The sequence below is a fragment of the Malus domestica genome, chromosome 10, assembly GCF_042453785.1.
Source record: "Malus domestica chromosome 10, GDT2T_hap1".
In the NCBI taxonomy this organism is placed as follows: Eukaryota; Viridiplantae; Streptophyta; class Magnoliopsida; order Rosales; family Rosaceae; genus Malus; species Malus domestica.
Genome location: NC_091670.1, coordinates 27571142 through 27585837, shown reverse-complemented (window position 1 = coordinate 27585837; position 14696 = coordinate 27571142). Strand labels below are relative to the sequence as shown.

At 38.9% G+C, this 14696-nt stretch overlaps 2 protein-coding genes across 3 annotated transcripts; one reads left to right on the top strand and one right to left on the bottom strand.

Annotated features, from left to right (window-relative positions):
* Positions 1 to 576: 576 nt before the first annotated feature.
* Positions 577 to 4995, top strand: LOC103445392 (phosphatidylinositol/phosphatidylcholine transfer protein SFH9). 2 transcript variants are annotated; one of them, XR_011572506.1, is made up of 16 exons: positions 601 to 939; positions 1157 to 1207; positions 1313 to 1613; positions 1706 to 1805; positions 2028 to 2294; positions 2401 to 2478; positions 2561 to 2662; positions 2734 to 2783; positions 2878 to 2977; positions 3073 to 3162; positions 3253 to 3351; positions 3584 to 3674; positions 3794 to 3824; positions 3920 to 4185; positions 4298 to 4372; positions 4535 to 4995. XR_011572506.1 is itself a non-coding variant. In XM_008384391.4 (15 exons), exons 2-15 carry the CDS (start codon positions 1201 to 1203, stop codon positions 4589 to 4591), a joined length of 1809 nt encoding a protein of 602 aa, XP_008382613.3. In that variant the 5' UTR covers positions 577 to 939; positions 1157 to 1200; the 3' UTR covers positions 4592 to 4995. The 2 variants fall into 2 exon arrangements, 1 of the variants encoding a protein (XP_008382613.3); XM_008384391.4 differs by having other exon boundaries at positions 577 to 939; positions 3794 to 4185.
* A 761-nt stretch (positions 4996 to 5756) lies between these two features.
* LOC103445545 (endoribonuclease Dicer homolog 3a-like) lies at positions 5757 to 14071 on the bottom strand. The gene is made up of 24 exons (XM_017334863.3): positions 13876 to 14071; positions 13551 to 13743; positions 12947 to 13060; positions 12698 to 12832; positions 12341 to 12410; positions 12196 to 12260; positions 11969 to 12100; positions 11714 to 11863; positions 11476 to 11605; positions 11275 to 11380; positions 11000 to 11192; positions 10747 to 10907; positions 10441 to 10659; positions 10095 to 10360; positions 9587 to 9855; positions 8985 to 9502; positions 8816 to 8901; positions 8527 to 8741; positions 8216 to 8425; positions 7584 to 8057; positions 7190 to 7465; positions 6536 to 7091; positions 6331 to 6442; positions 5757 to 6252 (listed from the first exon to the last, which is right to left on the bottom strand). Exons 1-24 carry the CDS (start codon positions 13929 to 13931, stop codon positions 6045 to 6047), a joined length of 4914 nt encoding a protein of 1637 aa, XP_017190352.3. The 5' UTR covers positions 13932 to 14071; the 3' UTR covers positions 5757 to 6044.
* Between the last annotated feature and the right edge of the window lie 625 nt (positions 14072 to 14696).

Below are 14696 nucleotides of genomic sequence, written 5' to 3'. Positions count from 1 at the left end.
CTACATGTATCAAAGTGGAATTTTACGAAAATACTGAAATCATATTTTGGCAATTATTAAAATCGTACTTACCTTAACAAATTACTAAAATTGAAACATGAGTCTAGGTTAGAGCAATGTGTTCTCACCTGTTTACATTTGTTCATTCAAGATTTAGTTAAATTTAGTGTAGACTATACTATCGTATGTAAAACAAATATTACCAAAATTATAAGTCTTTATTACTAAGTCATAGTACTAAGCGACGAACAAAAATTGAAAATTGTATTAAGAAAATAATTGAGAATTGATAGAAAAAAAAATGTAAAAACTAAAAAGAAGCACTGCACAGTATATTGATATTCCTCTTCACTTATAAATTATTCATTTCCACTTGAAAGTGAAAGGTCTTAAGTTCAATTATAACTAAAGGTGAATTTGAACCACATTATTGAAGTCATATTTTACGGTTTAAATCCACCTATTGTTTGTCAAAAAAAAAAAAAAAAAAACAGATGACGGAGTTAAACGGCCGTTGTACGATACATCTTGTTCAACTAACGCTTTTGACAACGACATGCCTCTCTCTCTCTCTTCCTCTGCGCTTCCGCTACGTTCCTTCTGTTGTCTCAGCTCTCTCTCTCTCTCTCTCTCTCTCTCTCTCTCTCTCTCTCTCCTTCCTCTGCCTCTTTGTCTTCAGACTCAACAGTTCGCTGCTTAGAGAGAGAAACAATTAAGAAAATAAAATGCCATCATAATCCAAAAGCAACCTCCATTTAGCTTTTCTCTTCCTCTCTCTTTCATCGCCTGTTATTTCACAGAGAGAGAGGCAGCATAAACAATTCAATTCAGTTCCATTCTTTCCGAAATTCTCCGCCACGCGTGCGCTCGGTTCCCGCGAATGCGCTTCGCCTGCAATTTGCCGTTCCGCTTCCGATTCAATCACCTGATCAGCTTACGGTACGAATGCAAACTTGAAATTTTGACATTTTTTCTCGGCTTTGAATTTTCGTTTCTGGATTCTGGTTTTCAATCCGTTTCCCGGTTTTATCGGAGATTTTGCTAAAATCTTGGTAGATTTAGTCGTTTTCTTGACCTATTGAGTATTTTCTAAGAAATTTCGGATTTTATTCGTAAATTTGATTTTCTCTGTTTTTGCTCTTCTTATTCGATGCAGAATGTAATCCGAGCTCGAGCTGTTATCCGATTCGATTAGCAGCAATGCCAGGTACATTATTCCGATTCCTCAATGAGATTCTCTACAAAAATCGGATCTTAATTTTATTTTTGATCCAAAATTTTCATTTTTCTGCATTTTGATATGTAATTTTAGGAGAAGTAGTTTCGTTGCAAGAAGACGAAAAGTCCAGAACTTTTGATTTCGAAACCTCCGAGGCCGAGAGGCGGAGGCCTCGGAGCAGATCTCTTAAGAAAAGAACTTCAAATGCTTCCTTGAGATTGACAAACACTCTTAGAAAGCGCGGAAAGCGTGTGGCCAATTGCCGCTACGCTTCGATTTCAATCGAAGATGCTCGGGATGCTGAGGAGGAAGAAGCTGTGATTACGCTTCGCGAGGCATTGGTTGCTAAAGATATGCTTCCGGCTCAATTTGATGATTATCATACAATGCTGAGGTGATTGACTCGTTGCAGTGATAGTGTTTATTTTTTATTGTCCTTGTAGCTTTTTGGATTCGATTACTAACAGCTAGGCATTGTTTATGCAGATTTTTGAAGGCGAGGAAATTTGACATTGATAAATCTCTTCAAATGTGGGCCGAAATGCTCAACTGGAGGAGAGATTTTGGAGTAGAATCTATTGTGAAGGTATAATGTTATTAAGAGTACTTCGAAGGACAACTGATACATGTATAATGTCTGTATATCTTTTACTATTCCATTTTCATTTGATAAAGAATGAAACTTTTGTTAGTAATTTTTAAAGATTACAGAATATCGAACAAGAGGAACTTTTTAATGCCTGTTTTGTCGGACATTTCATTTCATTCACAGGATTCTAATAGAGGTGTTATAATGATAAATTTATAGGATTTCGTGTACAGTGAATATGAAGAGGTTCAGCGTTTTTATCCTCATGCTTATCATGGGGTAGACAAGGCAGGACGGCCTGTTTATATTGAAAGACTTGGAAAAGTTGAACCTAGCAAGCTAATGAATGTCACCACAGTGGAACGGTTTCTAAAATATCATGCCCAGGGTTTTGAGAAGGCTTTTGCTGAGAAATTCCCGGCATGTTCTATTGTGGCCAAAAGGCATATAGATTCAACGACTGCTATACTAGATGTCCAAGGGATGGTAACTTCCTAACTCACAAATGGGTTTATTCAGTTCTATGTATCATGTGTATTTTTAGCAATAACTACACTTTTTCCTGTTTTTTATTATCATTATTATCATGCAGAACTGGATGAGCTTTGGCAAGGTTGCGCTTGACCTTGTTATTCGCATTCAGAAAATGGACGGCGATAACTATCCTGAGGTGGATTTAATATTATCTGAAACCAACTTATAATATTAATGAAATGGTTTTTATTCATTTCTGATACTAGCTCATTCTCCAGACGTTAAATCAAATGTTTGTGGTAAATGCTGGTAACGGATTCAAGCTACTTTGGAACACAGCAAAAGGGTTTCTTGACCCAAGGACTACTGGAAAGATACATGTATGTGGATATTTTTCATTTGTTACTTTCATTTTGAAGGTCCTATGGACTACTAATAAGTTCTTCTGCAGGTCTTAGGCAACAGATTTCAAAACAAGCTTTTGGAAATCATAGACTCAAGGTTGGGACTTCTTACTATTTGATAAATTAATTCGATTTGAAACTTTTTTGGTTTGTGTTTCAAAACTTATTGTAGCAACTTTTTCTTTAAACAGTCAACTTCCGGATTTCCTTGGGGGAACTTGCTCGTGTCCAAATGAAGGCGGGTGCCTTAGGTCTGAGAAGGGACCCTGGAATGATCCAGAAATAATGAAAGTACGGTTCAAGTGGATTTAACAGTTTTGAATTAATAGGCCGAATATTAGGTGGTTTTCTTGTCGGTTCCATACTCATTTGACTTCTTTTTGCAGCTGGTACACGTTGCAGAAGCAATGTACTTGAGAAAAATCAAAAGTTCTTCTGATGGCGATGATTTTGGAATCAAGCTGCTTACCTCTAAGGTGACTTGAAGCCAAACCTTCAATGGATACTGATCTTTATGACCTTTTACTCATGTATCATATTTCACATATCTTGGGTTTACTTTGCAGACAACAGATAGTAAAATAGTATCTGCAGCTGAGTCGGGATCAGAAATGAGGTCGAGTACTTCTGCCTTCATGCAGCTATCAAAGTCTCAATCTGACGAAGTAAATTTTCTGAAGTTCTCTTTCTTGGGTGTCGTATCCTTTGACTTCACTACTGACTACATCTCTAATAGCTATTTTATTTATAGCATCTATATATCTAGCCAAAATTAAAGATATTACTTACTATTTTGGTCCTTCATGTAATTTTTGAATTCCTCATAGACCAAAAATGATAAAATATCAATTAATTTCTAACTCTTTCGTCCTCTATATTTTGTCTGATTTGTCTCAGGAGAGGGCAACTGACTCTGCATCTCCCTGCAACCTAGTTGAATCAGGCAGTGCTGCGGCAAGAATGGAAGTTGCTAATTCAAGTTTAACAAGTAGGTGATCGTCGGTCATTTATCAAGCTGCTTATGTTTACTCGTAACGTAGTGGCAGCTTGCTTTTCATGCCTCAGACTTGGAAGTTTCTTATTCAAGTTTAACTTGTTTTTTGACAGGTGATTCACCCATGAACTTCACCCTGACAAGGTCGCTGAAGACATCCATTCCACATGTAGCAAGTTTAACCATTCACTTCATACTCAAAATATTAACAGGCATATGTCTGATATTCCCAATGTTAGGGAGGATATTTGCAGCATGTTATTCAGAGAGCCGCTTAAAAACACCATGCAAACCTCCGCCACTTGAAAATTCAAGCTCTCAGGAACAACAGTATTCACAGGGAGTAGATGTAGACCCTCTCTGGCAGAGACTGCAGCAATTAGAAGTATTGGTTACCAATTTGATAAACAAACCTATTAAAATTCCTCAAGAGAAAGAAGACATGCTTCACGAATCTTTAAGTCGCATTAAATCTATAGAGTACGACTTACAGAAGACAAAGAAAGTAAGTCAACCATCTTTCTTGAAATCATAGGTTATTCTGAAGTGTGTACCAATAAGGTTTCCTGTTTCCGTCGTATAGAGTCAGCTACTAAATCCAAGATCTTTTCTTTCAGGCATTGTTTGCAACCGCATCAAAACAAGTGGAGCTTGCTGAGTCGCTGGAAAGTTTTAAGGAGGACAGCTTAACTGTAAGTTCCTAGAACCTTTAGTAATAAAATTGAACATTGTTTATAAGGCGGTTAAATTTGGAGCCTCTTTTTACTATTATGCGGTTGGCTAGAAATCATGACTCGTTGATGTCACTAGCACAACATGGATGTGCCACTAATATCAGGCTTTCTCGATTGCAGGGATCAAACTCATGTTGGCCAAGAAGTTACAGTTATAACCACGACCCGGGAAGATGAAGGCCAGTTTCTTGGGACAAGGGCCTACTGATATTGCCGGCCAACAATGCCTGTTGACTCACAAATGCAAATATTCCCACATCTGAGTTGTGCTGAGCCAATTTTAAGGGGTTTGTCATTTAAGGTGACTGATATCTTCCGTAGCACGTTGATACAATCATCTCTATTTAATCTCTATTTCCCGTGCCAGTTTTTTTGTAGTTGGCGATTGATAGTAGTTATCAAGAGAAGGGAGAGTAGAGAGAATAAGCTATAAAGCTGATGATCGGGGTCACAGCGAAGAAAAGCGTGTTTATAACCTGCTTGGTGTTTATGTACATAGCTTTCTTCCCCCTTTTCATTGTGACTGATAAAGTATTATACTTGACCTTCTCAATTTTTATACCAATACAAATTTTACTAAAGCAGAGTTTACCTCGACAATGTCTATTGATTCTGGACATTATTTGCTAACTATCTAGGGTTGGGCACTTTAGTGGCCTTACCGACCAACCTAACTGAAATTGGTTGGGTTGGGTTGGCTGTAAGCTCTAAACATCTATTTTCGTGTAGAAAACTGACTACCCGTCCAATAGATGGATTGGGTTGGGTTGAAGTATTAATAACTGTCGGAACTGGTTTTTGTCCCACATCGAACAGAGGGAGAAGAGAAGAGTACTTTAAATAGAATTACCCTACTCTAACTAAAACTGAGGCCTTTTATGATAAAACCCCACACTTTTGAGGATTGTGCAGGTGGTTAAGTGGGAATAGTATCAGTGTTGTTGGAGTGGGCCCTCGGCCCGTCGACTTGAAAAATTCCACATGGTATTAGAGCTAGGGGATGGGCCCGTACTGCCACGTGATTGGGTGGGTCCCTGTTTGACCCCACGCGATGGGTGAGCCCCCGTTGGCTCCACGTGGTTGCTGATGTGGATTTCCACGTGTGACCCATAAAATGGGGTCTCATGTGCGGAGGAGTGTTGGAACCCCATTTTGTCCCATATTGGACAGAGGGAGAAGAGAAGAGTACTTTAAACCTTGAGGACACTATCGGTGTTGTTGGAGTGAACCCTCGGCCCGTCGACTTGAAAAATTCCACAGGATTGAAACCCACCCACCTAAATAGCAAACAATTCTTAAACATATATGTTTATTACATAGATACATGCATAAAATCTAGTAGTTACTTAAAATAATGAATTTCAAATATCAAGCAACAAACAAAGATCCTACAACACAATTCACATAATTTAGGTCTAATATGACATGTATTGTGGATTATACACTTTAGGAATAAAAAACAAAGTAAACCATGGAAACTGTCCAACCCAACCTTGTCTTAGAATTGTTCAGGTGGGTTGGTTTGACCATTTTCTTGGATGGAAATGAGTTTCAATAGTACCAACTCGAGCCTATTGGGTTGACCAATGGGTTGAAGTCCAACCTAACCAACCCAGCCATTTCCCACCCCTCAAGAGCACCCAATTGTAAGTTTTCCCTGTCGTTGAAGCTTGTAAAGCAGGGCAACTACTGCAGAGTCATATGAACTCTTCTTATCAGCTCTAGGATCTCCTCTGCATACAACAGTCCCATAGTTTGGTATCTGCAAACTTATTTCCGATGCGTAGCTGTTGAAACCGATTCTCTTTTCAGAGCCCTCACCAAATTCGATTGGAGTTCTGCAGGAGGAAGACACTAGTTAGTTTAGCCCCTAGGAAAAGGAAACAATTAAGTGCGGTTTGGTTGATTCGAATCACCTCGATTTATGCTCTGTTGTTTTGAATGTAGGCATTGGCCACTGCATTCTCTTACACAGCTCAAAGAGAGAAGCCCGCGCTGCTCCTTTCCTCGTGCTGATCGAAGCTATAGCTGCACACAAGAATGAATAGCATGTAAATGAAAATGGGAGAAAATAATGATAACCGCGAGCAGCGGAATAGGTTGATTCATTTGTTCACTAACCATGTAAACTTGGGGTTACAATGTTGTGACTGTAGATTTTGTTAGGACCAAAATTGGTCGGGGTAGGACCTGTTCTCAAGTCTGCATATGGTGATTTGATTCGATTGATCGACTCTAAAGAAGGAGTATCATTCAGTTGGCTGCAGTGTTCAATCTCCATGCCTTCGGAAGAGAGCTCATCTACACGGTCAGGATCAAGTTTTCTCCTTTTAAACACTGAATGGCAACCCTGGAGCTCCTTCAACAGTTGACGAGCTGCTTTCTGTTTAGCAGCTTTCTTGCTCCGATCGTACCCATTCCCAACCAAAAGACCATCTTCCAGCTGCAAAGTCATTTCCACATGCTCCAATGAATCCTCTTTAGTACAATTTTCTTTCACAAAGTACCCGAGAGAACCACATAACTCGGTCAATTCACGCAGCGGATGTAATTGCAGAGTGGAAGGGGTCACGATCGGAGATAATAGCGGTTTAAACACCCTCCATACTTTGTTAAGATCGAGATTGCTGTCCATGTATATAGCCCCAGCTATGCTTTCCACCATGTCCCCAAGAGCCTGCATTAAACAAGTCGTGGTTATTAACAAAACTTGACGTTAACACAGAGCAGCTAACTGTTTAGAAGTTTAAGTCGAATAAGGCCTAAGAGGCGTACTTTAGGACCTTTTACGTCTTCAAGTAGGCTGGTGGTGTTAAGAGCTTCAGCAGTACACAACTTCTCATACTCTGTGATATGATTCAGAAGTAACCCGGAGCAATGTTGAAGATGTGGGTGAAGTTTCTTTCTCACGGAAGCTCGGGCAAAGTTTTCGTTACAAACGGCAGCTGATCGCAAGTCTGTCAACCATCCCGGATTAATAGTTGTGTGGCTATCATAGAGATACTGTGTGATTAGCACATCCAACACAGAGTCGCCAAGAAACTCGAGCCTCTGTCAAATTATTCAAGTAGAAAAATGAGCTATTGTATGAATTTCTGTGTACTAGAAAGAAAAAAAATGGGAACAAACTAAGGGGACTCAAAATCTGCAGAAAAGATCAAGTTCAAACCTGGTAACAGTAGCTAGCACCTAGTTTTTGCTCAGAGGCATGTGTTATGGCCTCCTGTAACAAACCCTTAACCGAAAATTGGTAGTCAAGCTTCAACTCCAAGGCAGCGATGTCATCATGTTTTGGGTAGTAAGATCGGAGGGAAGCCCTCGTAATGGCTTCAGTGGCTAATGAGGGTTCAAAATCAGAATCAATACCAAGCCACTTCATCACATGTAGTGCAGCAAACAGTCCTTTGCCGACATAGTAGGCTCCTATGAGGGCCTCAACACAATCTGCTATGGTTTTCGAGTTCATCCATCTATGGCCACTATCGCAGAATTTTCCGACCTTTACCGCTTCTACAGTTTGAAATCTGCTGTCCAAAGGCACTTCTAAGGTGTCCACTCCGCATTTACACGGATCAGGGAATCTAGACAGCTGCCCTGGAGCTGCCCAACGGCGTGGTTCAAATGCGCTGTCACGTATATATCCCTGTCAAACACATAAAAAAGATTTGTTTTTGTGTGAGTACCTTGATGCCTAAGTTACAGACTTCAATGCAAGTTCATGTGTTTTTAGGATCTTCCAACACTTTGATATATTTACTACGAAAACAAATTATAGCTTCAAATATCGAATGCATCTGATACCTGTATCTTTCGTTGGATTCCTAGTTTATGCAGGTTGGAGTTACATATTTCCCTTGTACGCCGAGCTGTTAGTTGTCCTTCATGTTTCTCAGGATATCTGAGAAAAAGGTAGGAGCTCACAGCGTACTTGAGAACTGAATCTCCGAGCAACTCCAAACGTTCCAATGAGAAATCTTCACAACACCTAAGTGTTGTGAGTGCTTCCAGAATCTAAACACAAAGTCTTTGTATTAGATATAGTTATAGTGATGCAATGGAAGTTGGATGAAGAACGAATTACATCGACATTAAAGAAGGATAGTAGAACTAACCAATGAACTTGATATTTTAAAGTTGTTAGTTTGGCCATTGATCTCTTCCCTGAGCTGGCTAGCTAGCATTAGTGACTCCAGCCAGTGCATTACTGACGGTAACAAGTAACATGATCGTAGAACATCCACCTGAAAATCAATACTGACTAGGATCTCGGGAGGCATACGAACATGAGCTTGTTCCTTGATTACTCGACCGTCTTGTGATGAAGCACCTGCTGATTTAGGAATATGCTTATACTGTACATGACGAAACTGTAAAACAAAGATCCGAACATACAAAACATACCTTCGGCACCAAGCAAGTTATGCGGATTATGACTTTGCTTTAACCGCAGCAAAGGCTGTCCGGGATAAACAAGTGAAATCCCATACCTGAACATGCTCGTGCTATGAGAAAGTTGTGAAAGAAAAAAATTGATAAATCTAACACAGCACGGGGATTGCATATCGCATACTTCGTTTTGAAGTGCTGAGCATAACTGTATGTCGATGATGCATCATCAATATTTTCCTCCAAAGAACTTTCTGCAGATTTTCCATGGACAACTTCGATGATTGAATAGATACGTCCCGTGTGAATAGCCAATACTAGCATATCTTGGAGATTATCGGCATCAATTGAACTATTAGCGAAATGGATATGATTCGAAGCCTTCGACTCTGTCATGGATGAACCAGTCCTAGAAAGTGGCAACTCGCTGTGATCACCATTAAAACACTTGGAATGCGTGGAGTATTGTTTCTTCAAAAATTCTACCACATTAACAGAAGAACTGATCCCTCTCCAGTTCACTTTTGAAGTGTCCAATGTGTCAACGGGTAAAAGCAAATACATATATGCTGAGTTCCAGAGTGATTTTGTTTCTGTCTGGAGTAAAAATTCTCGCGTTGTCCCTTCTGATTCTCCCCCAAAAAACAATCTCCCAAACACACCATTAAAGAAAAATTCTTGAAAGCGCTTGGCTTGCGTTACCTGGTTAGAAAATAGGCAGCATAGAATTACAGAAAGTGGTTTAAATAACAAGAAGAAACTATTGAAATGTGATAGCAATCTTACCTGCTCTGCACTCAGATAACATTTTCCACATGAAGAGACCGAAGATTTAACCATCCTTGAGACGAGTTGAAGATCCATTTCGATATTTCCCACATCATCATCGAGTTTTGACTCAATTAGTAGAACAAATCCTGAATATGTCTCATCAACGATACTACACGAGAAATCAAACTTATAGGCCTCAAAAACAGTAACAAGTTTTTCTCCCCAAGTTCCACATAATGCCCGGATGGATGTTGTGCCGTGTAATTCCTTTCTTTTCGTTGTTCCTTACAAAAGTAAAACTGAAATCAGAAATGTTGGCACTTCAAGGGGAACATACTTAAAAGAAAGATTTGGAAGGAGATGCCGATACAAAAAACGCCATTGGTTACTAATTTTCACTCTCAAATGTTATAAAGAAATTAGAATCATAAATATAGCTGAACTAGACTACGTCCAACCAGCAACAATGCTAAATGGTTACCCCTTTGAAAAATTAGGTCTATAAATTTATACACACACATACCTGCACCAGCAGATAACTCTCTTCTTTCTGGAATTAGATCATCTTCTAAGGGCTCTTGGACAAGCGGGAGAAGATGATCATCCAAGGCTCCCATTTCATGGAGTTTTTTACAAGCTTCCAAGCACACTAGCTGCTTGGACAAATGCGTGTTGCTGCTCAGTGGACCGACCGTTGTTAGAAAAGCTGCATTTGGGGGTAATGTTATTCTACACTGGTACAACCCTTCAGAAATTTCGAAGTCAAAAGTTGGTTTCGGAGTAAAGTACCTACATTTTGTAACAACCAGTTAGGAAATACAGAAAGCTGCTTAATAGAACTTGTGATTGACAAGGCAAAATATCCATACCTATCTCCCGGGAGCTTTTCGCAGTATCGATATATAAGACTGACACTTGAATCCGTTGTAACTGATGCTCCAGTAACTTTTGCACGATACGATTTTGTTTCCTCAAAACAACAAGCTTTTAAGGTGCACACTTCAGGATCTCTGTTTCTAGATGTATCTGTCATCGAATGCTCGCTCCTGATGATGTCGAACATTTGATCTATTTGCTTCTTGTTGCTCCTGTAAAATATCTGTCAAAACTCAAACTCCAAAAAATATTCTGACTTGCAATCACTTTTATATGAAACTACAAAAAGAAGCCTTCACCTTTCAAGCATTAGGATATATTGGGAGTCATTTTTTCGACCTCTTCCCCGGGACTGGATATAACTACGAACTGTCTTGGGCAAGTCAAAACGAATCACACAGGAACAGTTTGCAACATGTATTCCCTCCTCAACTACATCCGTAGCGAACAACAGATTGACCTGATCATAGAAATGTTTCTTCACTGATTTTGTGGTTTTCTAACACCAAAGCTTCGTATAAATTGAAATCAATGATGTGAAAGATTAGGTACCTTCCCGGAGCAAAAGGATTCCATAGTTTCCTTTTGCAGCTTCGGTGATAGCGCATCAGCTGATCCGTTACTTCCAGTCACGTATGAAACCGTCAAGTGAGATAAGCACCGCACTTTCTTAACATATATTTCAATCACTTTCGCTGTAATAATTCGCTCTACGAAAATGAGGCATTGAACTTTGCTACCGGTTCTGCAATGGCAAAGGACTTCAATAAATTAACTTTATAACAAAATTAATTCATATGGACTTGGCCACGAGTAGTTTTACTTACCCAAATGACTGGAAAATTTGAAGAAGTTCGTATAACTTTGGAGATATGAAACCCAAATCGCACGCCTTTGTATAGTCAGACTCAAAGTTTGCATGAAGTTCGCAGCCTAAGCAGTGCGAAGGAAGTAATATCAATTAGAAATAAGTATCAATCCAATGCGACCAATCGAAATGTGAGAAAAAAACTTGCCGATTGGCATACCAGGTTGAAGAAATCCGGCAATCATAAGCAAGACTTCATCGAGAAAAATTTTCAAATACGAAGAACATTCTCTATAGAACTGGCACTCTTCTTCGGCATCAGGGACATTCTCTAGACAAACTTTGACAGCCTATAAAAAGTGGTAACACCAAACAGATCACATTCCTCTTTTCATTTTTCTACCACATTTTAGTTTTCTTCTTTTTTGCTCTTTTGTTTCGACTAAGAACAAGGGTACCTCATATGCACATACAATGCCAAGGTCATCAAGGCAGTACAAGATCTTCATGTGGTCATTGTGTAACCGCTTTCGCAACATCTTTATCTTGTCACTGATGTCTTGGTACTGACTTGGCATTTGCTCTTGCAACTCCAACTCAGAAGCATACTGTCCATGAAATTAAATACCTGTTAGTGTATTCAGAAGTACAGTAGCTAAGACATAAGTCTAACATACTTTGTGAACGAACGAAATGATACGGCGCAGGACTACCTTCGACAGCAAAGCTTCCATCTTTTCCTTCAGATCCAAATAGGCGGACGGTGCTTGCTTGTAGAACCTACATTTGTGGACTGCTGAGGGAACAAACGTTTCGATTTCAGTCCTGTCTTCTACAGTGTAAACCTACATCGGCACGTCTCAAGATATTTAGACAACAAAATTGTGACCACGTCTAGTAATAAATGGAGAACGATCACAACATGAAAAGCTCAAAATACCTGAGCATCCAACATGCTTTCAAGTGCAGATATTTGATCCTCACAATCCATGGCGGACGAGACACCTGAAATGTGAAAAGATCTCTTGAATATTTTGCATAACAGATTGTAGAACTTCACTAGCTATGAAGCACCAATATCTGACCTTTTCTTATAACGGGGGACGCTGTCATCCCAAAAATCTTTGGCCGGTTCACAGATTGGTGATAAAAATCCTTCAAAACCAAGATATTAGTCACTCAGATGTACTTGAACGAGTTTTTTATACATACATATTACTTTGTAAACTCATGATCTCCTACTCACTAGTGAGCAAGCGATCAACATTGTGTATGTATACGTGTGTATGTGCATCTAATTGCGTCAATGGTGTTTCGCTGCACAATGCAGATGCTCGTTGCCCCTTACGATTGTGGAGTCAACTAGATAGACAATCCACAGACTCTTAAAATTGAAGATTACAAGTAGGAAACCATTACTAAAACTATAATCCGTAAACTACCTTCATTATTTTCGTATAGGGATGATTGCCTGTAGCGCGATGACATTCGTCGAAGATTATCAAGCTAAACATTTCCAAGTTTAAGAAAGCATTCCTCATGGCATCCAAGAGAACCTGTGGTGTCATGACCAGTATCTACAGCATAAGAAAAAAATAAATCAGTGATTAGTTCTAAATCTCGGAAATGATTTGTACAAAAAAAACTGATTAAGCATCGATTACTCGAAAATCGAAGAAAATTAAACTTACATCATGTGTATTAGCTTCTGTATCCCAACAGCTCCGGGTCCATTCATCCACTCCCTTGGCTCCATAGTACTCTTCCACTTCAAGAGTTGTGGAATTTTTAATAACCTTGTATTGCTGCCAAACAAAATTGAAATTGGTTCAGCAGTTGAATGATAACTCCAATTTTTTCACCGGATCCGTTTGGGACTACTAGAAGCATTTATGTTAGTAAGCACGTATAGTGTTTCATTAGAAACACGTCAAAAAATTCATTGAAAATTGTAGTGGTTTTTGGAGAAGCTAGAAAAACATTACAGAAATTATTTTATAAGTTTTTCTACCAAACTTAGTTAGAAGCACTTCTGAGTGTCAAAAATCGTTTTTAGCCCATTCTAAAATAGTCCCCGCATGCGTCATTTGTGACTACTTGTGTAAGAAGTACTCATGATCATAAGCACTTTGCTAAAAGAACTTTTATTAGAAGAAAAAAATTAAACTTCTATCAAACATTTAAGTTCTCCTTGGAAGATCATCTAGCTAAAAGTGAGGAATAAAGTTGGGACAGTTTTGTACTCAACAAACAAACAAAAACACAGAAAAATAAGAAGTGAATCAAAGTTTTTACTTGAGTGACAAGATAAACTGTCGGAGCCAAGAAAATGATCAACTTTTTAACTCCAGAGGAGGGGATGATACTCATCATCTCCTCAGCAACGTGCTTGATGAGCATCACAGCTATCATCGTCTTCCCAGCTCCTGTTTCCAGCACCGCAATCGTGTTCTTCCGCTTTGCAACCTCAAACACTTTCACTTGGTACCTATTTAAAAAAAAAACACACACACAAACTTTCTGTGTTACAAACAAAAGATTCAAAGTTGCAAACTTTACAAACAAACAAAAAAAGGTAAGAAAACTAGAAGAAAACAAAAAAAAACTCAAGAAAGAAAACCTTCTAGGGATGAACTGATTAAGAACAGTGGGCTCCATGATACCATTAGACTCCATGTTCTTAAAGCTTGAAGGTTTTTTCTGTTCTCTCTCTTCTGGAGATTCTTCTGATGAGAGAGAAAGTGAGAGCTTCGGTTTGAAGGTTGTGAAACAAATAGAAGGAGAGAGGGAGAAAGATGGATTATTTCTTTTGGCTTTGGAATGGCTTAGAATTAAATGAAGGTTGCTACTTCGTGTATTGCTGGGACTTGCTCTGAAAGCTGTACTCTCTGACTCTCTGGCTAGTGTGCAGAACGCATGCTTAAATGCAACCAGTGTGAGTGGTTCCCACACTGTACCCCAAGAAAAGGAGCAATTTTATCATATTTCGGGAACATAACTTGGTACATCAAGGATCATAGTACAAGTTGTTGAAAATAAAAAATTTCAAGTATTCAACCACTTATATTAAACCCTTAATGTACCGAATAATGTTTATGCTGCACCGAAATATCTCTCCAAGGAGGAACCCTTAGAGATATGTATTAATTTTTTCAAATTTTTTGGCATGTTTTTTTTTGTACGTATATATGTATGTATGTAATTCCAACTATTTTGTGAATGGGGACAAAATGAAGGAATGAGCATGTCAAGAGAACATGGCCAAGTGACCCTTTGTCACAGTGATGAAAAGAAATTGAGCCTCTTGCATGACATCATGAGTTTGAACTCCGTCGTTAGCAAATATAACACATAATCTAACAAAATCTATCGTTTGATAAAAAAATATTAAGACAACATAGGATGTGATGTTTTCTTGGACCACTACCACGTGTCGTTAAT